Source organism: Camelus ferus, chromosome 3, assembly GCF_009834535.1.
Source record: "Camelus ferus isolate YT-003-E chromosome 3, BCGSAC_Cfer_1.0, whole genome shotgun sequence".
In the NCBI taxonomy this organism is placed as follows: Eukaryota; Metazoa; Chordata; class Mammalia; order Artiodactyla; family Camelidae; genus Camelus; species Camelus ferus.
In genome coordinates, this window is record NC_045698.1 from 63,353,687 (window position 1) to 63,375,967 (window position 22,281).

The 22,281-nt window shown below is 32.9% G+C and overlaps 1 protein-coding gene across 5 annotated transcripts in view; it reads right to left on the minus strand.

Moving 5' to 3' along the window:
• FAM172A (family with sequence similarity 172 member A) overlaps positions 1-22,281 on the minus strand; it is a 362,785-nt gene that overhangs the window by 147,141 nt on the left and 193,363 nt on the right. For all 5 annotated transcript variants that reach the window (XM_032476170.1, XM_032476172.1, XM_032476171.1 and 2 more), the window contains one exon: positions 19,431-19,550. In XM_032476170.1, the coding sequence (XP_032332061.1) occupies positions 19,431-19,550 (120 nt within the window). The remainder of the gene's footprint in view (positions 1-19,430; positions 19,551-22,281) is intronic.

The following is a 22,281-nucleotide window of genomic DNA, read 5'->3' on the forward strand; positions in this document are numbered from 1 at the left end:
GATACAGTGATTAGGAGCTATTATCATTCCCACAAGGTTAAAAGAAATGGAATAAGTCTGCAGTCCATGTATTCTATTATCAGCATTAACATGCCTATGATTACGTTTGATTCCTTTATAGAACATCTCAGATAAGAGTTTGGAAATACACAGACACCAACACAAAGATAAATTTTAAACTCTGAGCTTTTAGCTTTAACTTCTTAAAGCCTACAGAAAATGTTCAAAGACAACTTTTCTTCTGCATATGATTTCTTAACAACTACAAATGAGAAGATTCTTGTAAAGTGTTTAGAGGCAGAAAAAGTATAAAAGATATTTTCAAAGGAAGGTATTTCCTTAACATATTGTATTCACTCTAGTATCTAACAAGTAAATAATCTCTTCATGCATATGATATCTGTAAAGATTACTTAGTAAGAGTCTCCACATACTTAAACAATCATACATATGCATCAAATAATTGAGCGTAACAAATTTTCAATCAACAATTCTCATTATAACCAAAAACATTTTTTTTCAAGATGATAAAACAAAACTGTATTACACTTTCAGGAACAATTCAATATTATTAAAAGTTACAAAGAACAAATAGAGCACAAAACAAATACTAATCTTTTGATATAATTTCTTTAGCCAGAGGTATTTTAAATACCATTTAGAGCTGCTCATTTTTACCGACTGTGGTTAGTACTTGCTTGTTAAATAAACTGTTCATTTATATTATCTTGGGCTGGGAAGGAGGAAGAGTAAGAAAAAGCAAACTATTACTTTATTCAGAAATTATGTAATCTTTAATTTCTGTTCTATTCCTTAGAAAGGTAACACTTTTGCATAAAACAAAGTACATCTTATTTTATTGATATTTTTATATTTAATTATTTGTCTTGAAAAATATGTATCTTTTATATGTACTGAGAGTTAAAAATCATAGTTACAATTAAAACTTAAGTTGTAAGAAACCAGAGCTATAATATATCATACAGAGTGATAAGAAATTTATAAGCACATCTTTAATGATGAGATATCAAATTTTGTTCATTAAATGAAGAAAAAATACATTTTTGAGATTTTATGAAGAGATGCATTTTAATATATAATTAATGATTCATGATTTCTACTACAAAGTTACTGTAGGTATTATTAGAAATTCTCAGACTCACAATATGCTACACTAGAAACATGGTAACTTCTAGCAACCACCAATAAATAGGCAAAGCTTTGTCAAAGGGAAATAGTCAAAGAGGTCTGAAATTAATATATCCTTCCTTCTATGATTTAAAAATTATTATTCTTATATTTGAAAACTCATTAGTTTGAAAGCTTTTTAGCAATTCCTCACCCCTTCCTTAGATATGGGAAAAAGTAATGTGTTTCACTGAACAACTTTTTACCAGCTATTTCACCATCTTTATGTTTCCCAGCATCTTAGTGCAAAGCCCCTCCGTTTCCCCAGAAATGTTTTAGACTCTGAGCACAGTGAACATTCTTTGGACTCAGAACTCCATTTCCCTCCCTGCAAGAAGTCTGGAGAATTCTTCTAGTCTGAGGTCCTGGGCATTATCTGAGAAATAATTAAAAAAGAAAAAAAGTGGACATCATTCTGCATCCTAGTAATTACAGGAAGGCCAATATCCTTTTTTTTTCCCACCAAATACTGAATGATATTTCTTTAGTGTGGGTACAAACAAGAAGCTGATTATGTAGTGTAAATTTAGAGGGAAGAAATAGTGATTGTGACTGAATTACAGAGCAGAAAATCTGGCCAGCTGAAGTGTGTATTTACACCTATTCGTGGTTGCTCATGGTCACTTGCATTTGGGGTGGTCGTTCAGTTCTACACAGGGTTTTCAGTAGATCTCCTGTAGCACCATACACTTGTTGGTTGTATGAAGTCAATGGTTCTTCCACATAGCTAAGCAAAAGCCCTTTCCAGCATCTGAATTAGCCTGTTTGATCATGGGTTGCTGTGAAATACACACTCTTCTGAGTTCTGAGGTAAAAGAGCTTTCCTCCACTCATGAGATTATTTTACATCTAGCAGGAGCTTAAGATATATACTCATTCAGATATGCAAATTTAACCACCAGAGACAAGTAAATTATGCAAGATGATGTACATTTCATTTTAGCTGGAAAAAATGTGCAAACACTATACAATTTCATTTCAGAGAGCTATACTTGCACCAAGTTGAGATGCACTGAAGAAAAGTTGCAATGTAATATCCGTGTTTTCACAGATTGGATTCAGTTTTGAAGAGCTGTTTTTAAGTATTTGAAGAGGTTTTACATTTCAATACTTTTATATGCCTTTTTCACTGGTATTTTCACAATTATTTTCCCAAACTACCAAGCTTATTTCTTCAGAAAATAATTACACCACTATTTTGTGAAGTGTTTTCATATTTATATGATTTACATACAAATATGATTAATAATTTGAGACATTCTAGTTAAGTTCCAATCATCCACAAATCTAGTTTTTCCAATATAAGGCCAAATTTTCTAATATATGTTATTTACATCAATAATAATTCCATGTACAAACACTTCTACTTGTTGAATAAATTTCACATAACTCATGTTACATACCTCATTAATGCTATAGCTTTTAGAGGACACCTTTAAAGCAGCAAATGACATCATCTAACAACCTGACGTGGTTATTGTCCTTGTGTAATAAACATTTAATTCACTCCAGGTTTAATTTTAAAGCATGAATTCTAGCATTTGTGAAGCAAACAAAAGAAATATGGTCCTTGATATTTTACTATCAAATTTTACAAAACGGAATTATTAAAAATAGGAAAAGGTTTCTGTGGCTTACGATATATTGCATGACGCCACTGTAACGCCACCACTGGCTGATATAACTGATGCAGTGCTTTTCTGTTCAGTTTAATTTCTAGACTTCAACAATATTCAGAAATAGTGACCTGTTTCATGAAAATAAAAGAGCATATATGAAAATGTCCTGATTTGTAGTGAGTGTTACTAAATCTGCTCTCTGAAACCATTTAGGAATTGTAGCAGAGTTTAATTACCAACAGCACAATAATCAAAATCAGCCATGACACATTTCTAAATCTTTGCCAAAAGTAAACCTTCTTATAAACTCACATAGGGTCTGATGAAACAGCAAGCTGGTCAGGAGGAGGATACTGCCCTGCATCCTGACAGAAGCCTACGGTTGTCTTACCAGTTTCTCACTAAAGACGGACTAAATAGGCTGGGGGTAATGGGCATTTTCTGATAATTAGCAGTGTAGGCAAATATGTTCTTTGGCAGACAATATAAATGTTGATTTAAGGACCAGCCAATAAAGAGTGCTAAACTGCAAAACATTCATTGCTCAGTTTCTCGCAGATTTGGTTGAAGATTTAATGCTTAAACTCAGGTTTCCATTGTCACCAAATAACACACTACCACAAAAGTTATGATATAATGAAATATATGTTACTCGTAGTTGGTATGTGGCTGCCTAATAATTTCCACATTTGCTAAGTTTATACCACTCATGTTAACATAACTAATAATGATGAATAGTAACAGACAAGTCATTCTGGACCACTGTTTTATAGTGAAACTAATAAAACTCCTTATTTTCTTAAACACATAAAGCAATGAATGTCCCAATGAAACTAAGGAATCTATAAAGCTAGTAAAGATAAGTGGCAACCTATCACAAACACCAGTAAATTTTAGTTTATGACTAGGTTTGAGAGATCATCTTTAAAGAAAATAGTTTTAAGCTGGAAGCAAGATACACTGTCTTAAAAACAAAAATAGCACAAGATAAGTGGCATATACTCTGGCAATTTTATTTAACACAGCTTTTTCAAATATAATCTAGTCTACAGTGCACTCAAACTGCAGAAACATCCAAATTAGGAAAGAAAAAAAAAAAGAGATACTTATCCTTGCAAAAAGGGCCTATACTCAAAGGAACATCTGAATAAAACTGAGACATCTGCAGTAAAGTTTTACCTTCTCCCTAGAATGTTTGAGATGAACTCAGTGTAACACTGTCTTCCAAGAAAAGACAAAGTGATCAATGCAAGAACACATCAGGCTGCCTTGGACAGGCCAATCAATGCAAGAAAGAACCTTGCCCAGGGCCTTATGCAAATAGAAGCACGTCCTGCAACCTAGGGAGGGAACATGCGCAATAGATCAATTGGATCTGAAAAACCTTACAGCCATATCAGCTTCAGACAGTAAATATATACTGTTGAATACCTTGCATTTCCTACGGATTCTCAAAATGAGGTTTTTTTTTTTTTTTTTGAGCTAAAGAGAATTCTTAAAATGGGTAATTTTTGACAGTTAAAAACTCTTCCTGGGATCTAGAGTGCAGAAAAGGGGAAGAAAACATCATGGGAGAAACACTCAGCATTACTTTTAAGAGTGTGCAGATAAAATTCTGGTTTCTTAAAATTTCTTGGCATAGCTGAATTTTGCTGACATTTCAGAAGGTTAAATTTTTAGTATGTTTGTATTCATGAGCAGGAAATAAAAATCTAGAAAAAGCAAAATACTATCTCAGGTAATTCTTGAACAAGGAATAAATGAAAATGTGGTAGGAGAACTAATTCAAGATGTAAAATTACAGTCATCATTCTTAAACTAAAAACACACCCTGTCACCAAAGAATTCTCTACGTAGTGGCTAATCTATTGATATAGGAGCATTTTTTTCTTTTAAAGTTAGTATCTGTATCTCCAAAATTACTCTAAAATCTGATTAGAATGTATAATAAGCTCAAGGGCTACTTAAAACACAAAGTTAGTACACAAAGCTCTGTCCCTGTCAAATGGTCTTGAAGGCAAGTCAGATGCTTTATAAGGCTACATCAAAAACGCTCAATTATCAGGTCTTCAAGGAACTACCTGAGTGCAAATTTATTTCCTAAATAGTTTTATTTTTTGCTTGTATTTAAACCTATTGATTCTTCTTAGGAATTTCACATTTTAAAAAAGTCTTTCATAACTTAAAAGAAGTTAAAATCAAATTTTAAATAGGAATGATAATGCCAACAACTATAATACAGACACTGCCTAAGAAAATAAGAAAAATTCTGTAAATATCTACTAGCATATTTACCTTAATTATCTTCTACTTTGGAATTTTAAATTAAAAAATTTAGCTACAGATGCATTTTCTCTCAGGTATGTAGCAAATATTTCTAATATTAAAAATACATAGTTTTTCTTTTAGCTATTGATGTATGAACTTTCCCTTGGCAAAACACTATATAAAATATGAAAATCAGACATCTATTGTAAAGTTCACTATTTAAAGGTGTTTATTTAGCTGTTAAAGGACACATATCTTAAGACGCTGATTTATTTAGCCAATGGAGAGAAATATGCAGGATAAACATAACTTTTTTTTTTTTTTCACATTTCTAGTGCTTTCTACACTGGTAAGATTTTAAGTTTCAGTTTAGTATAATAAGATTTTTTTCCCTAAAGTATAACTAAATATGTCATTCGTTTGATCCTCTTTACTTAGACTTAAAGCTTTGTAAAAACTTTACTATTTACATGGAGAAAGAATGATATAAAATCAAAGCAATATAATACTCTTTTATAGCTTTTCAAGTGTTAGGTATCAGAAGAAATGCTTATAATAAGTCAGAAAGGCATGAAGTAGCAGGTTAATTATAGGGACTCAAAGTTTTCCTTCTTCTAATTTTAATTTCAAATATAAGAATTTTGAGTACTCTGGTATTCACAGTGAAATGTAAACTCCCAATTTATAGTAAAATACAAAGGACCAAGCAATTATAGTTTCACTTTTTGTTACAATCTTTAAATTGTTATATTTTCTCCAATATGTAGGGGAAAATGTAGAAAAACAATTGTTGAGTATTATCATCTAATATTTGAAATGTGTTGACATTGTGATAGGCACTGAATAATATAATTCTATCCTTCCTGAAATAAATCTGCACAGTATGTGTGCTTTTTGATTTTAAAAGCATATTCTCAATTTTAAAAGTATGTCAGATATAATATTCAGTTTACCAAAGAATTTTGTGTTTTAAAATATAAACGCAGAAACTCAGGCTCTGTAGCTCAGGGGTTAGAGCACTGGTCTCGTAAAATATAAACGCAGAGTTTCTTTAAATGGAAAGTTTCCTCATTAATTAAAAAATCCTAACTTATTAGAAAAACGTTTCATGCAGTTTTTTCAAAAACCCAACAGAGGGAAAAGTGTTTCATGGGCAAAATCATTGATTCTGAGATTGGATTTTTATTGCAAACTGAAAGGATTTCGATTCGGCTCTGATGTTTGTTGTGCAAACTTGGACAGTGTTCCTCAACCTTCCTGACTCCTTCATCTGTAAAACACGGCTAATAATACCTACCTAACAGAGTTAAAGATAAGTTGTACAATGCCTGGCTAAAATAATGTTTGATGACAAAATCTAGTAGTGTCCTAAACTCGCGCTGTCTTTTGAATGTCAGTATGCTAATAGTTATAAGCTTCAGAGCCAGAGAGTCTAGGTTCAAATTCTGGCTCCATCATTTGCTGGCTGTCTGGTCTCACTACTTAAGATTTTGTTTCCTCATATGTAACTGAGGATAATAATACTTACATCATAGGGCTGTTATAAGAAACGAGTTAATATTTATAAAGCACTTAAAACAATGCCTGGTACTTGGGAGGTGCTGTAACACAGCTATCACTTCCAGGTGTAACTTACAGATGTGGATAATGTGAAGGAGCAAACACTGATAGCAGATTGTTCTAGTGAGATTTGAAAGGTCAGTTCTATTTAGTTGGTATTAGTAGACAGCTGTCTATTTCCAGCATGGGATGAAGAGCCAGCCAGGGGCTTGGCCAAGGAAACTCATCTGCTTTCCAGACTTTCATAAAGTGTTTTCAATTTTTTAACTTAAACTGAATTTCCAGGAACACCACATCAAAACATATTCAAAATTTAAATAGAAATGATTTGAGGACTGCCTGTTATTTTAAATTTCCTACACCTTCTTTCCCCTTCATTAGTATGGGTAACTAAGAATTCATTAAAATGGAAAGTCTTCTTGGAAGGCACAAAAAAGAATAAGCAGTAAAGAGGATAGAGAATAAAAACTAAATAATCATGTACTTCAACAGAGAAGTACAGAATTGAATCCTGAAATATATGAAAAACCAGGGGATTGTTTCAGGGATGAGTTACCACAGTTATTATAAAGTTTACTCTGCATAAATACTGGTAAGAGGAGAAATAAACAAAAACTCATTGTGACGAAGTGAGAGGTCATACTTTTTAAAGGGGGAAAATACATTTAAATGTTTCTCATCTGTAAAATGGTGATGATAACAGTACTTATAAAGTTGTTATGAGGATTCAGAGATAAAGTACATTTATATAAAGTATATGCTTAGGACAATGTCTAGTACACAGTAAGTTATTTAAGCATTAGTGCTGCTGCTGCTGAATATGAAGATGATGTCACCGCCTTCTGATTTGCAAGACATTCATAAATACTAATTCCATTTAAAATGTTCGTTTTCAAAGGCACTGCTATGAATTACTTAGAATTGTTCTTGACCCAATGTCTTAGGCCCCCATGGCTGGCTGACAGATGATATGGATTCTATTATAATAGCAATGACAGGGTTCTATTAGAGTAAGAGAGGTCTCTAACAGAGAAATCAGATATGAAGGTGCCTGTTTTGCTTGAGAATATACTGCAAGATCTTAGAGAAAACAAAGGGGTCACTGAATGATAAGGTTTATAATATGCTAAAGATACATATTACTACATATTTAATATTTGGACATAAAGACAAATATATTTAAAATTTAGATCGATGTCCTAAAAATGTGTAACAGGAAGCAAGACTGAAAATTTAAGTCTTAGTCTGTAACAGTGGTAGAAGCTATTATTACATTATTAATGATATTGGAACTAGGAATTTTTGTTTGAGGTAAATTGAGCAGTAACACAACAAAGGCAATACATAAGCTAGGGAGCTCACATCATCTTATTACACTTTATAGGACACTACAGAGAAAGTCGAAGTTTCTTTGTTGTTAGCGGACAGGCTTCTGCATACTTTTAGAATATCAACACTTATAATTATAAAGCATCTCTTGATGCCTTGTAATTGGAAAGAAGTCAAGATAGGAAATTTCTTCTGTAGGAGAAAGCTAAGTGTACTCTATCTTTCTGCCCAGTGCCTCTCCTTTAGAAAGATAAACAAGTTTTTTTCTAATCCAGATGTCTGATTAATGTAGTAAAGAAATTTGGAGATAAGATGTTAGAAGTTAGATATCAAGATTTACGGATATTTAGACATAAGTTAGGCATGTGAAAAATTAGAACACTTTTTAATCATTTGACTCAATTATAAAATTGTCACTAAAATATTAAATAGCAATTTTTACTGTATACTAATGTCCTTAATAAACTTATTTATGAGAAAAATTCAAATAAGGGATGGAAAACTAGGAAGAAATCTGAATATACTAATACATAAATAAATAGGCAAACTAATTTCTGGAGGATATGAGATTTAACTTACTCAATTTAATCACAGAAAACTAAGCTTTGGGTTAGGGTTAGGTTAGATTAGAGATTTTAATATCTTCTTAGTCGATTTTCTGCATTCACTGATCAATTTCCATTAATGGTCCTTCTAAGTGCCCAAAACTTCAGGGTCACAAACTTGTACCTCCTACACACTAAAGCACACTGGCTCTACATGTGCTTGTTGATCAGCTTTGTTCTCTCATCCATCACTTTGTTCTATCTCGTGGCTCTCTACACAAATGCCCAGACCTACTTTCTTCATTCTGAACCAATACAGCACCACCTGAGATCTGCTTCTGACAACTTATCTCTATATAAATCTAGGATCAAAAACTATTTTCTGAGTAGTAGTATAGGTCCAGCAGGACTAGGCAGCACAGCAGAAATCAGAGAAAATAATGGATTTGCTGTATTTCTTCTGTCAATTAAGAAAAGGACTCTGAGGACATGTAAAATAAAAGATAACTATGAATTAAGACACTGAATAAGAGATTGAGGCTGAGGGTAACACATGAAATGGAAAACTAACTATGGCTCTGGGTTTACAGAGACAAAGGTAAAAATGCATTATGGAGTTTTTACTTTCTGACAGACTTTATCAGTTTATCAACAGAAACAATTCTTGCTAAGACTTAACTCTAAGACAAATTTACTGTAGGGGTCTTTATATTGGGGAAGGTAACAACCTCTTGGCTAAAGTCTCACTTCACAATTATCATACTACATTACTCTTTGTTTAAATGTATTTCCTAGTTAGAGCATAACCTTCTTTGGGCCAGGGATCATGTGTTTTAATCTGCCTCCCCAGTACTTTTACAGAGTAGGGTGTTGAACTGAATAAATATCTTTGATAGTTTTTGGTACTATTTCTTTTTTGAGGTCATAATATTCAATCCTGACTCCAAAATTTCTATAATGTCAAACTTATATGGTCCAGGTGGCTTCACAGTGATCTAAATTCACTCAATGAAAAAGTTTGGAAAACCTATAACAAAAAATATGAGGTGAGTTGGGGGTTAAAAGTCCCCAACTCTAAAAGTTAAGATCACAGTAGAAAGATCACTTTGTTTCTCTGGGCCCAAAGAAACCTTTAGACCCACAGTGTATCATCTCACAGCCAAAGAGCAGGAAAAATGATAGCTCTTTCTAACCCATCTCTTTCATTGCCATAGAAACCTCACAAGCAAGGATAAGCCCTAGGTATCTACATGACCTCAGGATGCAGTATTTTACTCTATCTCATCCTGACTTAAAAGTCACATAGATTGGACTTCTGCCTTGATTCATCACTTCACAGTCCTTCTGTTTTTTTTCCTGCCTACTTGAACCTCTTCTCCTCAGGAAAAAAATAACATTTTTAAACCCCCAGTCAATGGTTGAAGCCTTACAACTTGCCTACTTTGTTCACCCTTTCCCCATTGCTGGATCCTGGTTTTTTTTTTCATGGCCCCCACTCCCCCCCAGCCCCTTCCGTCCTTCCCTATAAAGCAGTGGAGTGGAGTTTGGTTGGGAAGAAGAAGTACTCTAAGAATCAATGACTACATTGTGTTTGCTCAGTTATCACTCATGCCTTGATTTTTTTGTTCCCTGCCACCAGATTATACCTCCTGATTCAAACATGAGTTCACCATGCTCTACAGATACCTACCTAGTGATAGTTCACATGCTACTCCCTCCAAATCCAAGGTCTCCAGCTGAACTAGCTCTTCCTGAACCCATCTTGAACTCTAGTAATAAGACTTTTGCCCAGATTTGGCTTCTATCTTGTTCTCTCAAGCTTTACCCTAACAAGGATCTAGTGTGCTTCAAGTCTCAGTCTACCTGGCTCCCCTGTGTTAATCATTAAATTATTCAATAAAAATTGAGGTCTAGTTACTTATAAGATAGAAGTTAAATGGTTTTGACTGCAAAAGTTTTTGTCTTCTAAGAGCTCTGTTCAACTTATGATGTCAAATCACAGGTGTCACTGAGGCTGGGAATCTCATATGAGGGAGCGCTTACACTGAGTGATCATTATGAGGCTTTAAGAATAGTTAAAAACAGCTCCATTATTAAGTTAAATGTGTTTTTCCATAATCCCTCTTATAAAAGATTTACAATAGTCAATCATGCTCTCAGATCTGCAGAAAAATACAAAATCTCTCATTAAGATCTTTTATAAACCAGTGGAAAAAGAAATATTTCTTATAGAAAGATTTATATCTCAGAAATTAACATGTCAACTTCTCTGGGTTCTCCTCAACATGTTATTGTACAAATTTTAGCAGACAGTGACTTCCTGACAGTCTTTGCTGAATTAAGAGACAGAGTGCCCGATCTCTCAGCTGCACAGACGCAGGGCAGTAAGACCTGGATGTGGCCCATCTATGTGGATACTGACAAAGCCTCCTCCAAAGGTAATTCCAATGGAGTAATGTGGATTCTTTATTCTATGAAAAGATTTCATAACGTATTAGTGAATTCTTTCTCCATTTCAGCCTTCTGACCAAACTGATCTTGATGTGACTGAGAGATATAAACATTAAGGAGCAGATTAGGGCCTTAGTAGAAATGATCTATCAAGAATGGAAATAATCACAATTTACATCATACTTCATGGTGATAAAATGAATGCCTTTTCCTTTAGGTCAGGAGCAAAAGATGTCCACTCTATCTACTTCTATGCATAACTATACTAGACAGGACAATTAGGCAAAAAACAAACAAACAAACAAACATTCAGATTGGAAAAGAAAAATTGAAACTATTTTTACTCACAGATTGTATGACCTTGAACATTGAAAACCCTAAGGAAATCACATACAGAAACACAAAAACTATTAGGACTAATGGTTGCATAATAGAAGATCAAGATATGAAAATCAAGTGTATTTCTATAGACTATCAATGAACAATCTGAAAATAAAATTAAGAAAACAATTTCACTTAGATGAGCATCAGAAAGAATAAAATGCTAAGGAATAAAATTAAATAAGTGTTAAGATCTGCACACTGAAAACAACAAAACATTTTTGAAAGAAGATCTACATAAACAGAAATAAAGCCCATGTTCAAGGACTGGAAGACATTATTAAGATGGGAATATTCCCCAAATTAATCCACAGAATTAATCCCAATCAAAATCCCAGCTCCCTTTTTTGCACAAATTGACAAATTGATCCTAAAATGTATATAAAGATGCAAGGGATCTATGATAGCCAAAACAATCTTTGAGAAGAAGAATAAAGTTGGAAGAGCCATACTTCTGGATTTCAAAACATGCTACAAAGCTACACTAATCAAAGACAGCGTGGTATTATATAAAGATAAGCATACAGATCAGTGGAAGACAATTGAGAGTCCAGAAGAAAACCCTTGTATTTATAGTCGAGGGAGCTAAGACAAATGGAAGGGGAAAGAATAGTCTTATTGACAAATGGTTCTGAGACAACTGAATAGTCACATTTAAAAGAACTTACACTGGATCCCTACTTTACACAAGGTACAGAAATTAACTCCAGTGACTAAAACAAAAACTTGATAAATTGGACTTCATCAAAACAAAACTACTTCTGTACTTCAAGGGGCATCATCAAATAAGTGAAAATATAACCCACAAAATGGGAGAAAATATTTGCAAATCATGTATCTGATATCCAGTGAAATCATGCACTCAGAATACATAAAGAACCCTTATGACTCAATAGTAAAATGACAACATAATTAAAAATGGACAAAAGGTTTTAATTGACATTTCTCCAAAAATATATACAAACAGCCAATAACACATCAAAAGATGCTCAAAATAATTAGTAATAGGCAAATGCAAAGAAAAGCCACAAGATACCATTTCACCCAAACTAGCATAGTAGAAGTAAAAACGAAACACAATAAGTACTAGTGAGTGCAGAGAAATTGGAACCCTCATATATTGCTGGTGGGATTGTTAAGTATGAGGAGTGATCGCTAGTGGGTATGGAATTGCTTTTTCAGTGAGGAAAATGTTCTAAAAATTAGATAGTTGTGATGGTTGTACAATTTTACCATTCTGTGAAAATATTAAAAATGATTGAATTGTACACTTTAAAAATTAAAATTTTTAGTATGTCAATTATTCCTTACTAAAGCTCAATAAATCCCAATTATATCTCAGTAAAGATATGACATTGTATCTCAAAAGTTTTTAAAAGTTAAAAAATGGAAACAAGCAAAAGTAAGTTAATTATTAAAAAAATAAGTAGTGTTAAATTCATAATTGAGGATAAAGCAGGGAGCTTCCCAGACTTACTCCATATCCTTCTATATAACATTATGAGAAGGCAATTATAACTTAGCTTAATAACTTTATTTTTTGATTGAGAAGACCATACTTTGAAGAGTGAATCATAGAGAGGCAATCTTCTCAGTCAACCTAAGGTCTGGGCACACTAGCAGAGAGGGGATTCTAAGAGACTAATACCAGGAATAAAAAGGATAATACTGTCTCATATGAAATAACTGATTAGGCAGAATTCCCAAGTTAGTCAATATTCAAATAAAGGGTAGGAAGGATGAATAAGTTTAATTAGTAAAAGTTACTGTTAATGCTTAAACTCTACGTAACAGTCAATTAACTGTGCAGATATTTAAGACTGCTCATGTTGTTGTGATACATATTCTTTCCAAACTTGGGGTGGGGGGAATAAAATCTATGTTAGACTCTTTATCCTCAAAGTGTTTCCAGATGATTTGGGCAAGATTTAGAGATAAAAGATAATTTAAAAATAAAACCAATTAGTAACGTTTTAAATTGTAAAACAAATTCTACAGAAAAAAAGGAGACAATTGAGAATACGTTATGAAATATCTAGTAAGGAAGAAAATTCTTTTACTTGGGAGAGGGAAATGCAAAATAGCAAAAATGAAAATGAGCGTATACTATGGGCATTTTAGACTCATGTTCAAGAATGACTTAATTCCTAATAAACAGGAATTTTCTAATTTAACCCCCAAACTCTGCCTGTGTGAAGTGGGTACTTACAGAGGAGGACACACATAAATAATGTGAGTCAACTTATAATTTGTAGGTATCAGAACTAAAATTCAAACCCAGGTCATCTTTTTCCAAGTTTCATGTTCTTCTAGTACACTAGGCTTGGAGGCCATGGGTAGAGGTACAGTGCGCTGGAACAATGGCAGTAAGGAGATTAGACTAGAACTGAGAATTTCTATTGGGAAAAATAATATTGGAAAGAGATAATCAGATTATACAGACGGTTGTCAAGTCACAGAGAAGAAAGGTGATGCAAGCGACAATAGGGAGCCAATATGATCGTGGAATGGCATGCTAAAAGGGGTGAGTATGATAAGTAATATCAACTATGGTGTGGTATACAGGATGGAATGGAGAGTAAAGAGAGGCAGTAGGAAATTGAGTGTAAGAGTGCACTGATACAGCTATGAAATAATGAAATTAACAACAGTGGGCACAGAGAAGAAAATACATGATCAATATTAAAAAAAAACAAACCTGACAAAATGTGCTGGTTGGTTAGATATGGGACAAAAGGAGACGGGTTAACAAAAATTAACAGACTGAGTCATTCTTTTAAACAGTGGGACCTCCTAATACATGTTAAAAATCATTTGAGTAAAAGTAAAAAACAAAACAAAACTCAATACATAGTTAACCCCTGTGGTGCTTAACACATTACATCTGTATAAATCTCTCCTTTCTAAACTCTGACTTGATATACCATTTATTCTATTAAGCACAATTATTAAACATCCAATATACACAAACATTTTCCCCAAATACCTATATATCTGCATAAGCACTGTTTATTATTCGTTATCTGTTGTGCTTGGATTCCCTTCATATTGACTTCAATATGCTTCTGTAGGTGTGTTTGGGGAAGGATATTACACCTTCTTGCTCTTCATTCAGTTTTCAGATCCAATGTCACTAAGCCACAGAGAATTTGTCTCCTTAACATCTAATGTGTGCTTTTTCCTTACCATTCCCACTACTTTTCATTGGATCTTACTTGGACTCTTGCAACTAACTTCTAAAATTACTGCTAACAATCAAAATATAGTATCTATACTATATACAAAGGATTAAACAAAATTGAATATAGGAGGCAAGAAAAATATAAACTCTGGTTTCTCTCTAAAGAGCATACAAAATAGAGAAACTGCATTTTCATATAAAACAACTAGAGAATTAAGATAGCATTCTATACAACAAATTGTAATCATCTCATGCATTAATATACTATTTGTATCATGTAGGCAGCCAATGCAGAAATTCAAGTTATATTCAAATGATGACTTATTTTTATTGAATTACTTACATTTTAAAGCAGATTTGTAAAAAGTGTTTTTGGCCTGTTTTGAATATATATATATATATTATATATATATATAATAGCTCAATTTTTCTTTGGTTTATCTGCCTTTAATCTACCTCTCCTCATTCTTGATTCCCAGCAGCCCCTTTTTAGCTATTCCCATTGATCACATTAAGCAGATATCCTACCAATATCCAATTTACTTTGTTCTTTGTAGACAAAATGTAAATGATGCTTCTTTAAGGTCACAGTTAACTGATGTCACTAAAGGTAAAAACTAATGCTTTTAGTCCCATTCCATTTTCTTTTCAGTGTAAATCCAAGTCACGCTCTAGGTAATTTAAAAAGACCAACTCAGAGTAGACTGAAGTTGAGTGTCCTCACACAGCTAAATCCAAAAAATAGTCCTCTATCAGCCACTGAAGGTCAGCTTAGACTGCCTGGAGGCTAGGGAGCCCAGCATGGAACAATGGAAAGAAAATAGAGTTCCCTTCGTTCCTTAATTCACATGCAAGTGAGGTGCCAATCAAGTGCTGACAAGCATGGAGAAACCAAAATCAAAAGTGGGTAGAGATACACTTTCAAAAGGAACAGTTTTTACACATTTCTAAGAGATGTTTTTAATGATGGCTGTGAATATACCACTAATAACTTGGAATAGGAAATAAAAGTAATAAAAAAATACTAATTTTATGTCAGCTGAGATGATTCAATAAGCTAATGAAATATATTTGCTAAAATTGCTGTGTTCTATAAAAAATATCAATCCTCTCACTTTGACTAAGGAAAGAAATCTGAATGCAAATTGATGTATCGAGCACTGCAAACAGGGAAGGTAAGGTGAGTTGAGATTGGAAGGCATTGACAAGAAAAGCTAACTCATTTCCAAATAAAAGAAAATCCTAAGCTTGCATGATTTTGTCAAACTAATCATCATCTAGAAAGACTAGAGCAAAGGCACTCTGAAATGACCAACAATGGAAGCAATGGAGTCACTTCATAAAGTGGCTGGTGAAAGAGATGATGAAAAAGCTTAAAAACTGCATTATTTTTTAATGACAGTTTATTTCCAGCAAATGAGTTTAAATTTTTAACAACTAATATGAGGCAAAAAGTAAGCTGCATTACTTGGCTTTCTAAATGAATTTGGTAAATGACTATAATTATGACTACTAATTCTATCATATAGAAAACAGAATTTCTTAGAAATGTAAGGCTTTGTAAATGATGGTTTAATAACAGTAACTTTACATATTGGCATTATTTTAAATATACAGAAAAGCTAACATAAGATAGATATACTACTTTTAAAATTCATTATCATTTCATAAAATAAATAGTTCTTCCCTTTTGCTTTAATGACTGAATGTTGGAATTGTTACCAGAGCTGTCTTATCAACATCTATTTTTACTAGGATCACAGAAAGCCTAGAGAATTAGAAACTCGAGTTGTTAACATATGATGAGAATCGAAGCAATGAAAGGCATATTTTTAGTATCACTTTTCTCATTATTATAGTCAACTGTATACTGTTTTTATGAGTTTGGACATGATCAGATTCATTTACTACCATAAAATGAACACTGGTTTTGAAAATAAGTCTCTTAACTACAATGTACTCTTCAGGAGGAATTCAATACTTCAAGATAGGATATAATCATAAATTATGTTTTCCATTTACAAAAACAACAATTAGCAAAATATGAAAGCTCTACAACTGTTTTGTGCTCTAAATTAAAAAGTAATTTTTCAGATATCTATTAGTAGTACCTTTAATTTTAAACTACAATTATACAAAATTTTAAATTTTATAAGTGGCAAGACACATTTTAGCATAGGTCCTGACTGATACCTGTTTTTAAACAATAAGCACTGTAAGTAATTACATGTAATATTGAAACTGTACTAGCCACACAATTTACATTTAAAATAAATTGTCTTAAAATTTGTGGTCTAAAAAAAGAATGTAAACTTGAATGAGAATTATAGAAAAGCAATCTCCATGTAGTCGAACATGATGCTACAAATTAGAACTATTCTATTCATAAGGCGGTGTGTGTGTGTGTGTGTGTGTGCAGAGAGAGTCTTTAATCAGGAGTATAACTTTATGATAATTTTTAAAAAGTTAAACTTTACTAAAATACAAAGATTATACACATCTCTGATCAGACAAAAAGACTAAACCATAAGTTAGGATGTTCATAATTTACTTTCTTCTAAGTTAATATTAAAATTTTGAATCCACATAAAACAATTTCATATAATATACCTATGTTGAAATAACCTGAGAGAATGAATATTTGTCAACATTTTAAACACCATGACTTTTCCCCTAAGAACATTGAGGAGACTAGAAAAGATTATTATTCAGCTTTAGGCTACAGCAAAAAGTTTAAACAAATTTCAATGTTTTTTTCTGCTGTTTAATCAAAGCTATATTTTAAAAATCTTTCTGAAATTAAGTAGAAACATAATGGCCGTAAATATATTAATCAAGCTTTGTCAAAAATGTATGTAAAACTTATCAGTGTACAGTGTTATCTGTTTAGAGGAATATTTTCAATAGGTCATAAACTCCTTTTTCTTTAGTTGCCACCATCTGTATGCCCCCTTTACATACTCGAATCAAAGTTACCTGACAAAAAGTAGCAAATATATGAAGTTGAGATAATTGCCGTTAATATTTTGAAACCCAAACAAGGTATATTACATTAAATAGACTTCTCAGTCCTGGTGTTGCCTGACAGATATGTGATGTGCCAGTGGTTATATTATATTCCTCCTCCCATGCATGCACCTCCTGCAGAGACAGCAGACTACAGAAGCTGACCCTTACTGAGACCATCTTGTCTCTCTGACAAAGCTCCTTTTTAACTTCTTACTTACTGGTTACTTCCTGTGATGGAGAAAAACTTTAGCTCAGCTTGTGATAATTTCACAGGCCCTGAGGACCCTGACCCTAATAGCCTCAAGGTCAGAAGTCAAGTCTTGTTCTGAAACATCTGTGTGCTTTATATTAAAGTGGAACAAAAGTGGAGAAATATCCACCAGTGTGTGACAAGAAGGACAGGCAAAATAGGACTGACACACTGGTCATCTGTTACTCTGGCATCTTAAGTTCATTTTTGACACTGCCCAAAACTCACTTAAATTCCAAATTTGAAGTGCAAAAGATGTTTGTTAACTATTAAAGCAAAAAACCGAAAATTTATGTTTTACAGAAATCTGAAATTTGAATGGTCTTGCAGGCCTTCAGACATATTTTAAAGTATTCTAGAAGTTAATGAAATTTCATGTTTTACGTAATTTAATGGCTTATAAAAAGAAAGCATAAGCTACCTATATATAAGACACATATATGTATGTTTGTATATATATATATATCTGTATCTGTGTGGTTAAAAGAACTATTTGAAAGACAACAGTCACATGTAAAAAGATACATCACACTAAAATATTAGAGAGCTATCTTAAGATATCCATTATATATTAAAAAAATTCAGCAGAGTTAAACGTACTTTAAATTCATTTTATTTTTTAGAAATTAAGAAATAAATGATTTAGCTTATTTACTGACCTTAATTTGTAAATTTAGGTCAGCTAAAGTATTCAGTTGTCACTACCAACTTTATATCTAAATCACGTGGGTAAGCAGTAAGGTGTGGAGATATTGAAAAGGCAACAGAAATATATTTAATTTCCATGATGAAGAGAAGCACACAGCAAAGTTTAGAAACATAAAAATTGGACAACCAATGCTGTGCCTGCTTTTAATGTCCACTTTAGGCTATTCAAATTTAAAATGATCAAATGCACTTTTACCCAATTAATCACTTTATTATAGCACTGGTACCTTCCTGTGACATAAGGGGTAATGGACACAGAGCATACTTCTAGTATTGATTATATCTCATTAATTATTCATGCCAACACAAGATACGATAATTGTAATACTGTATATAATACAGACAAAATTGAAAAATCTTGGTAATTTTTTCTATCCTATACACATAATCTTAACCCTAAAAGAAGTCAGATTATTTTGAAATGCAAAGATTTTTATGACCAAGCAATGAGTTCCACTTAGAAGGAGATTAATGGAAGCTTTCTGATAGTTTTAATACTAATTACATAGATTCCGATCAAGTACTAACTTGTAGACATAGTACAGTTTTGTCAGTAAAAGATTATCAAGATATTCTCAAACATTCAAAGGGTCTCTTGAAATTTTAAACACTCTACAGGTAATACATGCTTCAACAGTGTACACACAATACAGGAATCACAAATATCATAAAATGTATGGAAAGTGGGGCTATGAGGTAGAAATTAAAAAGTAATATGTCAATAAGGAACGGGCAAAAGGCATCCTGGGGAACACTGAAAAGCTCTGCCACAATAAGTAAAGCAGCATACTCCTTTTAAGTCATGTAAGATTATTTACTCAAAATACTTAATTTTCACCTTTTATAAAATAATTTAAAGTAATGATACCAAGAAAAAGGAATTGGAGGGGATAAATCTGTAAGGAGTTTGGAATTAAAAACAAAGTGAAATGTGCACTTACCAGTTCAACAAATGCAAGTCCTCCATAGCTGTGAGCAACAAAAAATACATTTTCAGCTGCAGACTGGGCTATGAAATGGTCCCACACATAGAGTGCATGTTCTTCAGGAGAACCATTTTCCTATAAAGAAAACAAATATCACATATTATGTACTATATCTAATTATTATCATTGTAATCAAAAATTAAATTATATGCTTGCTTACATAGCATAAGAAATAAGATAGTTATAGCTCATTCCAAATTAAAATCATACAAAAGAACGACACTGAAAATTCAAATTAGGGAATAAATTAGTATTAAATCATTAGTAAATTACAGCTATACTTAACTGCTACTATCATCTTCTGGAACAAAATGTTTTAACTAAGCACCTTCTTGAGGGGAAATTGCCTATTCTGGGTATATTTGAGACAGTAAAATATATCTAAGTATATTAAAATCGCATAGGAAAAAGTTACAGTGATTTTATGATAAAAAAGTATAACATTAAGAAAAATCAGATACATTTTCTATATGTATATCTGAAAATACTTATAGTACACATACATCTAAATTGATTTATAAAATTTTAAGTATCTCTGTAAGCTGAAAATAAGCAGAAAAGTTAACAACAAATATTTTCTATTTACATTATTTAAAAATACATTTTTGTCTAAAAGCATTTTCCATACATATTTTATTTCTAGAACTGGGAGAAATCTAAACATATAAACTTGAGACCTTTTACATTTCTCCTAACTTGCTAAATCTTAATAAATGTATGAATGTTGCTTTAATTCCAAAAGTTCTAGAATAACCTCATTTTATTGTATTTATCTCTATAGCTGATACATTTGTAGTTAAAGCTAAAATCTGGTTAATGTGAATGGGGAAAAAAAACCGCAACAACCAAAGAGCTAAAAAAACCCAAACTGCTAAAAACTAAAACAGATCATGAAATTGGAAGCTTTAATGCCAGAAGACTGATTCTCTAAGAATGTTATGGTACTACATAATGAACACAGTTTTTCACAATTTCCATCTCAGAAATTTTAATATCATATTAGGGTCCATATGAACTGGCTTCTCTTGCCACCTAAAAGCTATTGTTTCCTAATGTCTATCTCTGCCCTAAATTATTCTCCTGAGCTCCAGACTCAAGGTTATATCCTTTCAAATGCCCTACAGACACTTTAAACTCAACCAAATTCAACACTGCTAAAAATGTCCTCTATAAACCTGTGTCACTCTTTGCTCCCCACCTCCGGCTGAAATCTGAGTATCATTTTTTATTTCTCTCTCCCTCAAATTCCATATATCATCAATTATTAAAATCCTGTTGATTCTGTCTCCAACTGTCTCTTAAAGCCATGCACTTCTCTCCATTCTTACTTCCTCTGGCTAAGCTCGAGCCACCAGCCTTTTGCAAGTAGGTGACTACAATGATCTCCGGCCCAGTTTCTCTGCCTCTAGGGTTGCCCGTTTAAATTCTCTAACTCTGTAGTGAGTACAACCTTTCAAACATGTAGATGTGATCATGTCACCCTATGACCCACTCCCTGCTTAGAACCCTGCAGAGTGTTTTTATTTCTCTCAACATCACATTCAAACAGCTTGACGCTGAGGCCTTATATGATCTGGCCTCTGGCCTGAAATGTATCTGCAAAATACAATGATCCAAAAGACACCCTTTTCCCACCATGAGAGACTACAGAGAACACTCTCTGTGTTCCAATTGCAGAGAACAACTTGCAGTAGTCTGACTGCACCATACTTTTCTTCGGGCTATTCTTGTTGGTGTTGTTTGGAAACTGACCTGTGTATGCTCTGCCTTTACTTCACCCACCACCTTCACCCACATAATTCCTACTTATCTCCAGGACTCAAATGAAACATCACCTTCGAGGGAACATTCTCCCTATCATCCCCAAGGCTAAGTAATGTCCCACAACCACATCCTGTGCATGTTCTCATTTTTGCACTGAATGGTTTGTATTGTAATTGCTTGTTAGATAATCAAATTCCTGAGGCCAAGAGTTGTGTCTTGCCCATTAAATCTGAGGGCAAAAGATAAATAATAAAAACACATTTATCTTCAGAATGATCACTTACAACCATGTAGTCATATATTACATTATAAATATACTTTCAAAGATATCTATTAGTAACATAAATATGAAATTACCCACACTTAAAGTATATAAAATAAATAAAAGAATAATCATTGGAAGGAAATCATGTAGGGCATTTTTGGCTTTAATAATTAAGCTTTCATTAGTTTACAAAGTGGGAAAATGGTTATCATTAAAAGCAGGACAGTAGTTAACTCTAAGGAAGAGAGAGTTGTGATTGGAAAACAGACTTCCAGCAGCTGGCAGTGTTCCACTTCTTGGCTAGGGTAGTAGTTACAGAGGTGTGCCCTTTATACTTACAGTTAAAGGACTAATACATATTTAGCACTTTTCTATACATATATATGACTCTGTAAGTCACCACAGAATCTAGTGTACACAGCTTTGAGAGTGAAGAAAGGTATTGTTAGTAACTGTACTGGGAGAACAGATCTACATAGGGACTATCCAGAGAAAACCCAGCCACCTGGTCTCCCTAGTTCTATCTCACAGTGAAAGAAATGGAAAAACAAAATAGGAAGAGAGATAACAGAGTTTCTACCTGCTGATAATGGTATAACTAAAAATCTTAAATATCTGTGGTGGTCCTAAATATTCTCTATATGGATGGGAAAAAAACATACAGGAGAATAGATTACTCTGTTCCCACTAGGCTCTGTGCTGGCAGTGAAGATGTAAGGGTGATAAGAAGTAAGCCATGATCCTGGCCTTTAATGTGTATGCAATTTCATAAGGGTG